This window comes from Branchiostoma floridae, chromosome 17, assembly GCF_000003815.2.
Source record: "Branchiostoma floridae strain S238N-H82 chromosome 17, Bfl_VNyyK, whole genome shotgun sequence".
In the NCBI taxonomy this organism is placed as follows: domain Eukaryota; kingdom Metazoa; phylum Chordata; class Leptocardii; order Amphioxiformes; family Branchiostomatidae; genus Branchiostoma; species Branchiostoma floridae.
Genome location: NC_049995.1, coordinates 15,541,367 through 15,556,663, shown reverse-complemented (window position 1 = coordinate 15,556,663; position 15,297 = coordinate 15,541,367). Strand labels below are relative to the sequence as shown.

Genomic DNA, 15,297 nt, shown 5'->3' with positions numbered 1-15,297 from the left:
CCGTGCTGGAGGTTCTGGTGTTCGGTCTCTTCATCGCTGTTGTCATGGCAACATCATACGGGGACCGAAGCCCCATGGCGTTCTACATGACGCAAAATGTGGAGAGGCAGATACTGGAGACTGGTGATGTTGGGTTCTTTGAGGTTAGAACTAACTCCCTCCCTCCTTCCGTCCCTCCCTCACTGACTCACTCACTCTCTCGCTCATCGACTCACTAACTCATTCAGTTTCATTCACTTCTTCACTCACGCACGCACGCACTCACTCATTCACTCTCACGTACCAACTCACAGTTACTCATGATCACTCACTCATTCACTTTCTCATTCATTCACTCTCCCACTCATTCACTCACTCGACATAGACATAGACATGCATTTACAATCAGTAAGCCTTCAGTATTTGAGAGTGTGGGTTTCTAGATATTTTTAGGGTTTCCAAGGCAGTGGTGGTGGCCTGATATTCCGTATCGCATATTCAGCAACGGTTGCTATATATAGATCATTGAAAGTACTCTCTACGACTGTAGTCTCTTCCTTGTCCTGGCTTGACTCCTGTCTCTGCCTTGTTTCCCTATTGGCTATCTAAATCACATATGATAGCAATTCATAGTTTCAAAAATTTTAAACCAGAAAAATTTTAAACCAGAAATCCAGAAGTGTCTGACCGTTCACAAAATCTATCCACAGTTGCTTATTATAATTAACTATTATTATCTTGTGCATCTCACTACCTCGATGTCTTACCTTCATCAATTTACTCTCTATGACGTGATAACTTGGTCCGTTTATTTCTGTAGATCACTGATATCCCGTCGTTTTGGACCTGGATAACAACCGGGTTGATGCCCGCCCTCCATGTGAGAACCTGGTACAACGGCAGAGTCAGTCCGGACGCCATATTACTTGAGGACATGGTCTCCTACCCGCTTGGTCCCGTACAGCTGCGGCAGTTGCGAGTAGAGCCAGGTGAGCTTTAGAAACTGTCGTTTCGCTGATGAATGAATGAACAAATAGATGTAGACCTTAATTGTACGTTTGTGTTCTTACAAGCTAAGTATATGTCAAGACTATAAAGTAGTTCTTAGTACTATTAGTGATATAGGAATGTGGTATCTGTCAACATTTGCATTAATTTTACCGGTTTATCTTCTTCGCTAAGAAAGCTGTAAATATAAGGGCAGATAGAGTTGCATATACAGGTAGGCAGATATATGGGCTTGTGTTACAAATTTCAGTTTAACTCCATTCAGAATGAATGACTTCTACTAACACAGATGAACTCTCAAATAGTTCTAATTTTTTTACCTCTTAATTTGTGTAATCTGCACAATCATAGGACAACACTGTGCGCCGCCCAATCAAATGCTGAACGTGACATCACGCTGTAGCGTGCCGTACACACTCAGTGTAGCCGATACACAGAACTACACCCTACAGTGGGCTCCTGACAACACAACAGCTAATGGCACAGAGGACACAGTCTGTAGTTCATCCAGCCCGCAAACATCTCGCGAATTACACAACTGTGCGAACAACGTGAGCCCGTGGAGGTACACTTACGCTTCACTCACAGATGGTAAGATCTGGATTATTGCATCTTTTTTGGTTTAAAAATACTGTTCACTATGATGACAATCTTGCTTTCTTTTTTTCTATTTGCTTTGGGACAGACGGGGACAATGTGTCACTGCACTCAAGTTAAACTTATTGTGCCACATACAAAGAACAAAAAGAAGGTAAAGGTACCTTTCGCTGCAGTACAATCTTTACCAGTCAGAATGGCCCTGGGGAAGATGACAGACGGTGACCAAAACTGTGGTTGAATAAAATACTTGATTGTTTACAAACGATTTTGTTATTGTGAATGGCAGGAGTCCCTCACTTCGGACAGCACGGCTCGTACATCGGTGGTGGGTACATTTCTTGGTTGGGAACGACCGATGAGTCGATGTCCTTTCTACAACGGCAACGTTGGTTGGACGAGAACAGCCGCGCAGTTTTCATCGAGCTTATCCTATACAACCCGCACGTCAATCTGTTTTCGGTTGTGTCGTTGGTTGTGGAGTTCACCAATCTCGGGGCAGCTTACAAGAGCTCAGAGATTGTCACTGTGAGACTCATACAGCAAGACGTCATCTTACTTCTGGTCATGAGAGGGGTGCTTGCGCTGTTTCTACTCTACTTTGTGTTTCGTGAAGGTAGGTGCAAATGTTTTCATCTCAATAACTCAGTAAAAGCACCAGTCCTTAAATTTGTCGGTACTGTCAGTCATCAAAGGAAATGACAGAATGCTATCTTCTTCTTTCTTGAGGCTACCAATTGCTAAAGACCTCTGTAGCCTATATACCGACAGTAAGTTTTTTACCATCGCACACCGGGGCATGCCCATACTTTTTTTCGAAAGTTGTGGTGGGTTCTTTAACGTGCGTGGGGTGTGGCTCTCCCCGAACGCGGGAGCTCCATTTAATGTCCTATCCGAGGGACGGCCCTAGTCGAAGCTAGGTACTCATTTCCACCTGAGTGAAAGGAGAAAAGTCGTATTAAGTGCCTTTCCCAAAGGCACAAGATTGGTGGAATGGCAGGATTCGAACTCTTGCTCAGATTGTTCTTTTGTACGTTGTGTTTCAGGAAAGTCTCTGATGTCACGGCCACTGGAGTATCTTGGCGAGTTCTGGAGCTGGGTAGAGCTGTTCGTGATCACCATCGGCTTCTCAACCCTCGTCATCTACTTCTACACACAGAACATCATAGACGAGGTGGCAGAAGAACGGAGGAACGGAAACTCCGTATTCCATCTGTATAAAAGCGCTGTCAGCTGGTTCCAAATCTCCACCTATCTCCAAGGTTTTCTTATCTGTTGCGCTACGTTAAAGTTTATCCGCCTTCTGCGCTTCAACTCTCACGTGTACGCCTTGTCTATGACCATGAAGAAGTCTCTCAAACCCCTCATGTCTTTCATGTTGTCTGTGGCTGTCATTCTGTTAGCTTTTATTATAATGATGGCTTTGACACACGGCTCAAATAGCAATGAGTATAAGAACCTAAGTTCCAGTCTTCAAAGCCTTCTTCTGATGATGTTGGGCAGTTTTGACTTTGACGCTCTGTCCTCGGGCCATAGAATACTCGGTCCGCTGATCTTCTTCTCCTACCAGGTTGTTATGCAGTTCTTCCTGCTCACTATCTTCATGGTGATTCTTTTCGATGTTTACGAGAACGGGGACTGGACGACAAACCCTTACGATATCGGCTTTACTTCCTTCCTCAAGGAAACGGCAGAAGAATCCGCTGAAAAGATCAGAGGAACTGCCCTCAAAAGCAACAAACCCAGGAGGGAAAGAAGTTTTTCGACCGATATGATTCCTAAGATAAATCGTGGCATAAGTGATCTGTTTAAGTAACTCTCAGTTTTACGCATTTTCCAAATGAAAGTTACTCATTGACATGCAGCTTGATATGATCAACAGATCTGCTCAGTGTCACTGAAAATAGTACTGGATTACCGTTTCCAAAATCTATCCAGTTTATTGTCAGTGAGTAAGTATCATTTGGAAATTGCACAAATTGTTTTCTTTTAATTATCTGTCTTATATAAAAGCGTAAGTTGCTTTCTTTCAGTTATCTTTGACAGCATACTGTCACCATTGTACAACTGAGGCTGACCTGTCTTGGGCTTAAATGATCGAACTCTAGGCTAGTAGCGATTACCGATATCGGTTATATTGTGACATTTTGTACATTATGTATATTGTATTAAGTTTCGTAGGTAATGTTGTAAGATAATGATATATATTTTGTCAATGGTCATTTAATTAAAATTAATCGGAAGTAAATTGAAGACGTATGAATCTCTCCATAGACCATGTATTTGGGCGAGTCATTTTTTGTAGGCTGTTCGTCTCAATGATGTTGATGATATCAGCCTCGGTAAAGCTAAGGGCACAACCCGCCGCACGTGCACATACGTGCTGTCTACGTGCCAAAACGTGGGCAATCTTTTTGGATCCGTATTAAAGTGGTAAGTACCGCCTCTGCACTCGTGGGGAATCCGACAGATCATGGAGCACGCAGACACGCTAGAGAACTTTACGTGCAGGCAAAACTTTTTGTGCCATCGGGCTGCGGATTCGCCCTCCCGTATGTACGTACGTGCCAGTACGGGCGACGCGCTTGCCCTGTACAGCATGAACGTTTTCAGAAATACGTGGCGGACGTGGCTTCCCCCCAAAATAAAACGTACGGACAAATTGCACGTACGGCGGGTAAAATTTTCGCCACGATTGGAATTGGCTGACGGAAAAAAAATTCGAGCTGGCTAAAGCCCTGCCGTAGGGGAAATGGATCGTTACCAACTGTGCCTCAGCCCAAACACTCTTCTTTTACTGCCTTTTACCTCCCCAACTGAAGTCAGGTGCCCATTTTTTACACCAGGGTTGAGTGAGGAAAGTTGTGCCAAGTGTCTTTCCCAAGGATGTGAGTTTGGTAGGATGACAGAATTTAAACCCAGGAATGGGTTCTGGGACAAACAACCTTAGTGTCAATTATGCGACACAACACGACAAAGTAGAATTGTGGCTATCAAGTACATGCACACGTAGTCATCAACATTTTAAGAGTCCAGAAGGTTCTTACCGCTTCCTTGTGCACTGTCTTGTCCGAGCAGTGGTATTGGGCTGCCGTGTAACGCTGGTACCAGCAGAAAAACGAAGACAGCCCAAACTGCCACCAGTTGAGTACCTGGCCGACCCATCTTCAGTTGTTAGGTGCAGACAGATGTTTTTGTGGAGCCGCTGAACGATCGCGGCAATGCCTCTATACTTTATACCGTGCTCAGCCCACTTCCTTGTTGCTTAAACCCAGCCTATCACTTCTGGGAATTGAAATAGAACAGTCTCGGTTTATCGTAAACCGTGACAGCGTTCTGCGAAAGTTCACGTATGCGCGTACGTATGTCTTTACCCTTTGACGTGATCACGTGGGTGGAAGTTTAAGTCAGGGTGTGTTTTGGGCTTACGAAGGGGTTATGTTGGTGAGGCATTGGATCTTCCTCTGAACTATACCATAGACTAGTCCTTGGATACTGTTCTATCTCCTTAGGCCATGTTGATTTGACTATGGATGACATCATCTGGGAACCCGAAAACTGATGCGAGCATGTGAATAAGAAAAAAAATTGACCCCCTCCCCTTCATTATGAAATTTTAGTGGCCAGGAAGATTGAACATATGACTGAACACACAGAATATTAATAAGTATACCGAACAATTACAGATTCTTCATTTTTGTTCTTTCCCATCTTACACCAATTTATTACAGTATCAGTTTTGGGGTTACCAGGGGTTACCAGGGGTTACCATTCGTAAAAATTTTGTCAGTGCGTCAGTGTGGTCTTACGTTGTGGTCATTTTCATTGACCATCATACGATTCTGATGTCATAGAAAAAGAAGTTTACATTATTGCACGACAATTGTAACAGGTACAATGTACGAAAATCTGTACAATCATACAGTTGAAATATTGTACAAGCTAATATCTAACATCTAATCTGACAGATAGAAAATCTAGTTAATGCTATACAAGCTAATATAAGAAATAATTGAACATTATGTCATCTTCAATTTTATTTCAATAATAGTATGCTGTTTCAGGAGAGTATATCTGTAGAGTTTTCCAGCAGGCTGTGACAGAACAATATACCACTGGCAACGATCAAGAAGACCTTTTCTGTAACATTAGACAGTAACTGTTGAATTTTGCATGACACATGCACTGCTGTAACGTGACATTTTCCCTCGATCACTTACTAGTAGTCTCATAGCCACTGATGTTATATGATGATAATACATGATAATAATATTACATAATAGTCTAAGTACATAAAATCTATTGTATATAAATGGTCTACTGGGCCCTTATCGACAAAGGTTACCGTAGTAGGAATTAATATGTAACCTGAATAACGATTTTTACGACTTTTTTAGAAGGTGGCAGATCAAGCTTTATCTTACAAGGTTTTCAAATCAAGGACAATGGGTACTTAAAGATCATGACAATGTGTCCTTTCATTCGTCTGGGATGTAGCAAACTTCAAAGTGGTGCCTTAGACCAACGCCGTCAAGAACAAATCGCTCGTGGGAGAACTGGATTTGGGAAAAGACGAGGGATAAGAAATGATCCTTTTGTTTTTTGTCTGTGCAAGAAACTGTCATTGTTGATGCTCAAAAGATGCTGTTGCCAATGACAATTTATCGTTGGTTTAGTTGATGACTAATCTTTTAACCTTAGCACAATCATATTCATACTATTTACGTCCAATCCATACATATTATTACTCTTTTTTAAAAGAATGAATAGTAGATTTCAGCCCAATTGAGCTTAGTAAGGCCTAGGTCACATTTTAAAAAAAAGGGGCCCGGCCGGGTAGCTTTCAGGAACGATAATTATGACATAAAAGACAACGAAAACACAAAACGGACCGAAAATAATTCTACGGCATGCACTGTGCATATTTATTGGCATAAACTTAAATTTTTGTTTTCCGCAAATAGCCCGGCCGGGACCCGAGTAGGAAATGTGACGTAGGCTTTAGGAGACAGCCAAGCGAAAAGCGTCCCCTAATGGCCAGTAGTGTTATGTCATCACTGACATTCATGAACGGATCCACAAACAATCACTACAGTTTTTGGCGACGCCTCAGGGGCTAGCCTAATAGTATAGAGAGCGTCTGTTTGACAAGTATTCCCGAATTTTTGAAGAGTTTTTCCACAGGCATATGTACCTGTAGTTGAATCATCCCTTTAGAGGGGGAAAACTCGGGAATGGGTTGACGGATCTTCATGATATTTGGAATGTAGACAGCTTCAGAGATCCCTTACATAATTAAATGCTAATCGTGCAAATCAGGGGCTAATTTGCATAATTGATGAGGGCAGTTTATAAATACACTGCAGTTCATGTTAGAATGCTCAAAAATATTCCATATGTAATTAAACAAGAGCGCATGAGCACTTGCACCATCCTTTTGAAAGGGACTAACTCGGGAAGGGGTTGACGGATTATCGTGATTCTTTATATGTAGATAACTTCGGCGATGCCTCCATGAATAAAGGCTATTAATGCAAACCAGGGGCTAATTTGCATGATTAATTAGCACAGTTTATTAAGCCAAAGTATTTCATTACTACTAGGACACTTAAGTTAAACATGACATGTAACTAGAAAAGAGAGAAATTTTGATACACATCAATTATGCAAATGGTTACCTAATTTGTATAATTAATGAGAAATTGTGATTATAGTGTTAAATTATGAAAATTCCATTCTTGCGACATTTGATAACAACATGTACGTTAAGTTGAACATGCGGATGAAAGTCATGCAAATTAGGGTCTCTAAGAATTTCATAGTTTGAACACCTTGTTATTTAGGTAGAGGAGATCTGATATATTTTATGCAAATGAGGACCTCATTTGCATAATCAATGAGAAACATTTATGATAGGTTACTCGTCACAAGAGATCACATTTCTTGTTAACAGCAAATCCCTACAAACATCCATCGCGTAAAACAATCTTCATGTCCACACACACAGGCACAGCACAGAGAGAAATGGGTAGAGAGAACTAGAGAGGTATAGCCTTTTATAGCCAAAAGCAATACAATATAGCCTTGAAGTAAAAACTCAAACTATCCCCCATGGGGATCATATCTCAACATGCGTTCTGGTGGTTACAATTATTCTGGCTCGATACGTCTTTTCATTACTCTGACGCACTTAGGGGCACGTATCACAATGCACATTACAGTCACTCGGCTGGATCAAGGATACATCAAGGACAGCAAGGCATAAATTGAAACTACAGCCTGAGTGCAGTTGCTTTGAATCAACACAGGCAATATGGGGAGTTTTGTAGCGCTTGTTTCAAGTAAGTGGTGCTATTATGTGTTGTAGAAAAATGAGAGATAGACTTAATTTATCTATTGGTGATACCTAATGCAGTCCATTGTCATTGAGAGATAGCATATTCAAATTTTTAGTTTCAAATGATCAGAATTTCTTTATTACAGCGTTCTACCTAGCTGCGATGGCAGTTGTATTCTACATCGCGCATACACTGTATTATTTAAGATAGACAGCATGTAATACCTTAGCCAAAACGTTTACCTTTTAAGTAGCTTTTGTGTGTATGTATGTAACGCTAGTTTACCTTTATCCGTGGGGTGACCTTTATCTGTTGTCTTTAAAAACAGCACATGTAGGAGTATTAAGTTTCAAATGGTTTCAAATTTGCAATATTTTCAAAATGTTCCGATTTGAAACCACCGTTTGTCAACTTCATAGGACGGATATAGGTTACCCTCGGATAAAGGTGAACTACACAAATGTATGTATGTATGCATGTAGATGAACAGCTAGAGAGGCCTGGCCTTGGATTATATTCATTGGCATTTTGTAGGTGGTTACGGTAGGTCTTGATGATAACTTGAGATTTTTGTATAATAGAAAATGACAAAATGTGATGTGTTACTTAAATGTTTATGAATTTGAAGAAGAATTTGGAGAATTCTTCACAACCAGTCGATTCTTATCTGCTTACGTTTCAATGCCTGTTAGACATCTGAATTCTGCAGAGCTTCTAACTTAATCTCCAAGCAGATCCTACAGTAGCGTAAGTATCAAAAGCTGGCAAAGGAGCATAGCCAGCAGGGATCGAAATACTTTTTTTTTGCTAAATGCAAAATTGCAAGTTGGCAAAAATTTTACGTGCAATTTGCAAAATTTACATGCAAAATACAACTAGGCGGCGATCACAACAAGGATCGCTAGCTTGAACCGGCAAATTTTGATTACATCTAGTGAAGCTACCGGAGAAAGTTACTGGCAAAAACAAGGAAGGATAAAGACAGACGTCCATATGTCTTTCTGTCTAAGAGTAGGGTGTCTAATTCCTCAGTATTTTCACAATAGGCCAGGTATTTTCAACATGCAAGATTGCAAGTTCAGAATAATTTTACATGCAAATCTCAAAAATTATGTGCAAATTGCAAGTTAAGTATGTGTATTTCGAACCCTGGCCAGTCTAGGAGTGTGCATTTAGCTACCGATTGCCAGCTTTTGATACTATCTTATGCTACCATAGGATCTGCTTGGAGATTTCTTCTAAGAAGTGTATCTAGCCGAAGGAGGTGGTGCTTTTGCGGCGAGAACAAAATCCCCAAAGTGGGCAAATTTGTACCCCCTTCGTCCCGGTTCATCACTGGGGTCGACTAATTTAAAATTAATTTTCTTATCGAAACGTAAGCAGGCAAGAATTACCGGTTGTGAAGAGTAATTTGGCAATATCCTATATTTTACCTGCCTGATGAAATCATTTTCTTGAAATGATCAATGTCTTGTCTTTTGTTACAGCGTTCTTCCTAGCTGTAGTGACAGTTTATTACGCGACCTGCTCACCCTGCAAACCTCATGTGGAACAAGTGTGTTCCTGCAAACATGGACAGCTGAGCACCAGCGAGACATGCACGGTCTGCGCATGCTCACAGGACGGGAACTTCAGACGATGCAAGAGTGAGTTCAACTCCTTTTATCAAGTTAAGTAGAAGCCAGTTAATTGCACAACTGATTAACGCACATTTCTGTTAAATGCACGGAATCCCCAAATCCAAACCAGTGTGGTCCAGCTAGATAACTTCAGCCGGCCGGATGATTGCACGAAATTCACTGGCAAATAGGCCGTGCAATTAAGTGGCTACATCTGTAACAGACAAATATGCCAGAGGAGTTAACCAACTGTACATAGTACGTAGTTTGTCAATGGCAGCTATCCCTTAGACACACCTGTTAGTTCAGTTATATACTAATGACTGAATGATTGTTACCATTCCCTCTCTCACCCAGTTTTGTTATACTTTTTTTTGTTCTTTTTATTTGTATTGTAATGTACATGTAACGGATTCAGATGCAACTTGAGACATTATTATTGTCTCAAGTTGACACGATTTTTAGATCTGGGTACTATTTGTGCATAATATGATGTTATGTACTCCTAAACCCTACTCAAGACTGGCTTCCCTGGCTGGAAATCCAGCGCCTTACCCTAGGCATCCTCTGGCTGGATTTCCAGCGGCTTCCATTTGACTGCTACTCTGGCTGGAAATCCAGCGGCCTAGAGCAAGATTGTTTCTTTGGCTGGAATTCCAGCGGTCCAGAAAAAGACTGCCTCCCTGGCTGGAAATCCAGCGGCACTGTTTAACACTGCCACCCTGGCTGGATTTCCAGCGGCCCTGTTCAACACTGCCAGCCTCGCTGGAAATCCAGCGGCACTGTTCAACACTGCCTCCCTGGCTGGATTTCCAGCGGCCCTGTTCAACACTGCCACCCTCGCTGGATTTCCAGCGGCACTGTTCAACACTGCCTCCCTGGCTGGGTTTCCAGCGGCCCTGTTCAACACTGCCACCCTCGCTGGATTTCCAGCGGCCCTGTTTAAGACTGCCTCCCTGGCTGGAAATCCAGCGGCCCTGTTCAACACTGCCACCCTCGCTGGATTTCCAGCGGCCCTGTTTAAGACTGCCTCCCTGGCTGGATTTCCAGCGGCCCTGTTCAACACTGCCACCCTCGCTGAATTTCCAGCGGCCCTGTTTAAGACTGCCTCCCTGGCTGGAAATCCAGCGGCACTGTTCAACACTGCCTCCCTGGCTGGATTTCCAGCGGCACTGTTCAACACTGCCTCCCTGGCTGGAAATCCAGCGGCCCTGTTCAACACTGCCTCCCTGGCTGGATTTCCAGCGGCCCTGTTCAACACTGCCACCCTCGCTGGAAATCCAGCGGCACTGTTCAACACTGCCACCCTCGCTGGATTTCCAGCAGCTCTGTTCAACACTGCCTCCCTGGCTGGAAATCCAGCGGCCCTGTTCAACACTGCCAGCCTCGCTGGATTTCCAGCAGGTCTGTTTACCACCCGGGCTGGAAATCCAGTGGACCTGTTCTACACTGCCTCTTTGCAAAACAGGTATACTCCTTACCTAATGCTTTATTCGGTACCTTATTTTCCAGATATATATATGATGGCAGATTTAGTACATGTATACCAGCGCTAGTACTTTATCGACTGTGTTATTTCAAAGTGTATTAAAAAATTAACTAATTTAATTTAAAAATGTACTCAACAACTTGACCAGTACTAAATGACTGCACATTCCCTTCTGTGTTTGCCTGTATGCAGTACTCCAGCAATCTATACATTTAAGGCTTTTTTTGTTTTTATACATGCTGCCACTGTCAAAGTACAACATATATGATGTATGAGGCTCCACCCCTCCCTGCCTCATCACATTCAGAAAGGAAGGTCTTCATCCTATGAGTGGAATGACACCACTGTCAGGTCATAAGACATATCTATTTCTTGTTATCTTGCCCATATGTTTATACATGTACTTCAAATGTTTCTCCATTTATTTATTTCACATTTAGACAGCTGGGTAAGCCCATCAATGCTCAATAGCTGATTTAAAAGTGGGCCCAGTATGCATGTATTGTAAGCAGGACATGTTACACTCTGTAGACACAAATAAAGCAGACAACATACAGTAGAGCAAACAAAATCCTATGCAATCAAAACAAAATCTTCCTCCATTACTCATAGTCAAGTCATAACAGGAAATTCAACAGTTGAAGTGGAGGTCAGGGGTCAAGATGTTACATGGGGCATTAAATTGCAGCCAGTTAAAGTTAAACTGCTGTAAAGTTGATAAATGTCTTATGCCAGCTGGTACTTGGAAGTGTGTTGTACAAGTTGTAGCAATTTCAGCCTCTGAATGCAAAAGTGCTTTGGCCTAATCTGTATCATTGTAATTGGGTTTGTGGAGCAATGAGGTTTATCTGGTATAAGTAGTTGTGTACAGGCTAGGTGGTTGTGTACAAACGTGGTGCCCAAGCAACCAGGATACACGTGTTCCTTTCTGTGCTGCATCGGGTACTTCCCGTTGAGTCTGGTGGGCAGGTCCTGGACGCTCTGCGCGCCAGTAATTTTTCCGACTACTACTACTATATATCTTCTCAACTTAACCTCTGCTTGGATAGTATTACTAACTGCTCTGCAAGAAGTCTGCATCTACACCGTCACTAACTGACCAAGCAACACTGACGATGGGGGTGAAGCTATAGCCGTATAGGTGGTGGTTCACGAGGAACATAGCAATGTACACAATGACAAATTGACTAGAGCTGGGATATGAAAAACAATTCAATCAAGAAACTAAACACATTGCTTTCATAAGAGTTACGAAAAAGCATTACAATATGATTCTGCCAACCAACAAGATGTTGTTGTTTACAATCTTTCATGTTTTGAGGCCGAAGGTTACAAGCAGTGCCCTCACACTTTAAAGGTAGACAGAAAAATAAAACATTTCCTTTTTATTTGTAACAAGAATATTATCATTCAATGAACATAACATTCACACCAAATACACACCCTTCTGGCCTTATTGAACACTATACTTCCAGCTCTTTATCAGGTATGACGTCACAATCAACATGGTAGCTGGTTTGGAACCTGGCGTCACAGCTTGCGAAAGAAATTGTTTGATAATCGAATAGTGCTTCATCGTCATTACATACAATTGAAAAAAAAAAGTAATATTTCCTTGTTTGCTTCTCTTAAGAGCCGAAGGTAAGTTATGGTTTTGTTTTGTTCTGTTGTTGCGATGAGTTCTGTAATTAATGATTATGAGTTGGTATTGTTTAACTTTTTTTTAGTTGATCAGATAAGTTACTACCCATATGTTCGATTACGTACGCTTCATGTTATATGATTATTGTTAAGTTTATGTTGATTTTCTGCAGAGCTTCCTTGGAAATCGTTAACAATTGAAGGGACAACCCTACAAGATTGATAATAAAAACAGTGCAAAGTTCCAAACCAGCTGTAATGAGCATTGTAACGTCATACCCGGTGTATAGATCGTACCAATCATACCAAAGTCACAGTTTAGATTAATTACCTGCATGGTTGGGAAAAAAAAAACTTCGGCAGACTCAAGGGCACAAGGTACCTTTTTTTTTGCAGTTCAATGTTCAATAAGAAGGGTGTTCATTTTGTACAGATTTCTATGATTTTCAGCAATATTATTATTATTACTTACTTACTTACTTATTAAGTACAAGTAGAATATATCAAAGATTAGTCGCAATTCAAGTTCAACAATATTGGGTGGGATTTTATCTGCAATTATTTTGAAATTTCAACATATTTTCTTTCTTTTTTATATGAATTTTGACAGGAGCCGGTAAATTTGTTTTGCATTTTATGAAAATAAAGGATTCAGAATGACCTGCTTGGTCAAGAAGACTATCTGTGGCTTTACAAGAAGTATCATGATCACCTCAAAGTCATTATTCTTCTGCTATCAACTCGGAGGTAGAAATAAGGACCTTTGTGACAAAGTCATCAAACAGACATGTTGTCTTACAATTCCTATGCCAGAGTGATGCCCAGTACTGAGTAATTGACAAGAGAATATACTTTTTTTAGCCATTCACCATATGCCATTTCTCCGTGAAAACTTTGCTAGTGCAAAAATGATACGCTGCAAAGCCGAAAATGCTAGAATATTCCACCTTGGAATTCCGATGACCGCCGTAATCTATGATGGAACAGCATTCCTGCAACATACATGTTCTACAGATACACATGTTCCTTGCATTCCCCAACAGTCTGGAACAGTTATATAATAATAATAATAATAATAATAATAATCCATTCCAAATGAATTTCTCTTCGTCATGAAGGAGACTGAGATTTCCCAAGATTTCCTGAGCAGATAACAGCAGTGTCCAGACTCCAGACAGTGCTTAAATGATTAAGTTGATTGACACCTCGCTAATAGCCTCTATTTATTAGTCGTATTTTGTCATTTGTTTGGTTGTCTTCCTCGTTACGCGCGCTGGTGATACCTTCAGAGAGAGAAGAAAACGCAAAACACAAGAAGACATACATGCCAGTGTCACACATCTCTGATCAGACAGAGGTTCTTACAAAGTTACATCATTAGCCCAAAGGGGAGGGACAAGCTGTCAAAGGTGTCCGCGCTCCCGTGAGAAATGCCAGAGTAGGGGTTAGATCTACAGAGCAACGGCCATATAGCCATATTGTACTTGTTTTTCTCTACTATTTTTCCAGCGACCTGGGAGCCTGGGAAAGGCTACAAAAAGGCGCCGACTCAGTTGTAATTGGTTAATTAGTACTCACTAGCCATGCCCGGTCCTTATTTGACTACGATAACAAACAAGAACAAATTATTATAGTTCTCTAATCGAATGATTTACTTTGAATGTGGAACTTCTTGAATAAAACATACGCAGGTTGTAAAAAAGATCCATTTTGAATCTAGCACGTTGTCTTTTCAAGCCCTGCCATCAATGGTAGAAGACAGGAAGAAGGACATCCTTCACAAAGGAGGAAGTTTTACCGATGGAGGTGAAAATGGGGGAGGGGCGGAGCAACCTAGTGACTTGGAAGTTGCGTCACGTGCACGCGTCAGTGCGCAGATTTAACTTTGGCAGCGGGATCGGGAAATTATAGATTACAAAAGTTGCCACCTGCTAGATCTATGCTGTTTTTATAGAGCTTTCAAATTTGTACCGTTCAAATATAGGAAGCCCGATAAAAACCAGCCGGAGCCGACCTTCTGCTTGACGTGTTGAAAGGGAGCGGTATTAAAAACACATGTGGCACGCATGGTCGGTCCGCTGTGCTGAACGGTTCATGGAGGGAAAATCGTAATGTTTTCTGCCGGGTTCCCCTTTTTTCAAACACAACACACAGATCATATAAGATACAAAAGTCATGGGAAGCTGAAATTATGGAATATAGAATTCTAGTGCTTGTTTACGTATCTGGTCAGACCAAGGAGCTCCTTGGTCAGACTGTACAGGAAAGGCCAAAACATTGAACAGTTGCCCCCCTCCCACCACCCCTGATTGCGCCATGCGCGCCAAAACAAAAACGTCGTTACGCGAGGAAATGTACTATTTCAACCAAAATATGTAAACGAAAATAGGATGATTACGTACCTTGCGTTCTCCTGTCTAACTAGAAGTCTCCAACACTCATATGTAACATCATGATAGTTTAGAAACGGTATTTTTCTGTCCGTGGGTAAATTATCTAAGGCGGTTTCGTGAACGATTTTTCGTAAACGTCTCTCACGGTTCTTCAAAAGTCCATCCAAACCACCATACTCCATGGTAAATAGTGATCGCCACGCCGATATCGCCTGGGCTATTAAAATCAAACA

At 41.6% G+C, this 15,297-nt stretch overlaps 2 protein-coding genes across 2 annotated transcripts in view; both read left to right on the top strand.

Moving 5' to 3' along the window:
• LOC118404370 overlaps positions 1-15,297 on the top strand; it is a 178,752-nt gene that overhangs the window by 89,548 nt on the left and 73,907 nt on the right. The gene's annotated exons all lie outside the window — the stretch shown is intronic.
• On the top strand, positions 1,346-3,833 carry LOC118404154 (polycystin-2-like). Its single transcript, XM_035803177.1, has 3 exons — positions 1,346-1,578; positions 1,874-2,200; positions 2,631-3,833. Exons 1-3 carry the CDS (start codon positions 1,365-1,367, stop codon positions 3,398-3,400), a joined length of 1,311 nt encoding a protein of 436 aa, XP_035659070.1. The 5' UTR covers positions 1,346-1,364; the 3' UTR covers positions 3,401-3,833.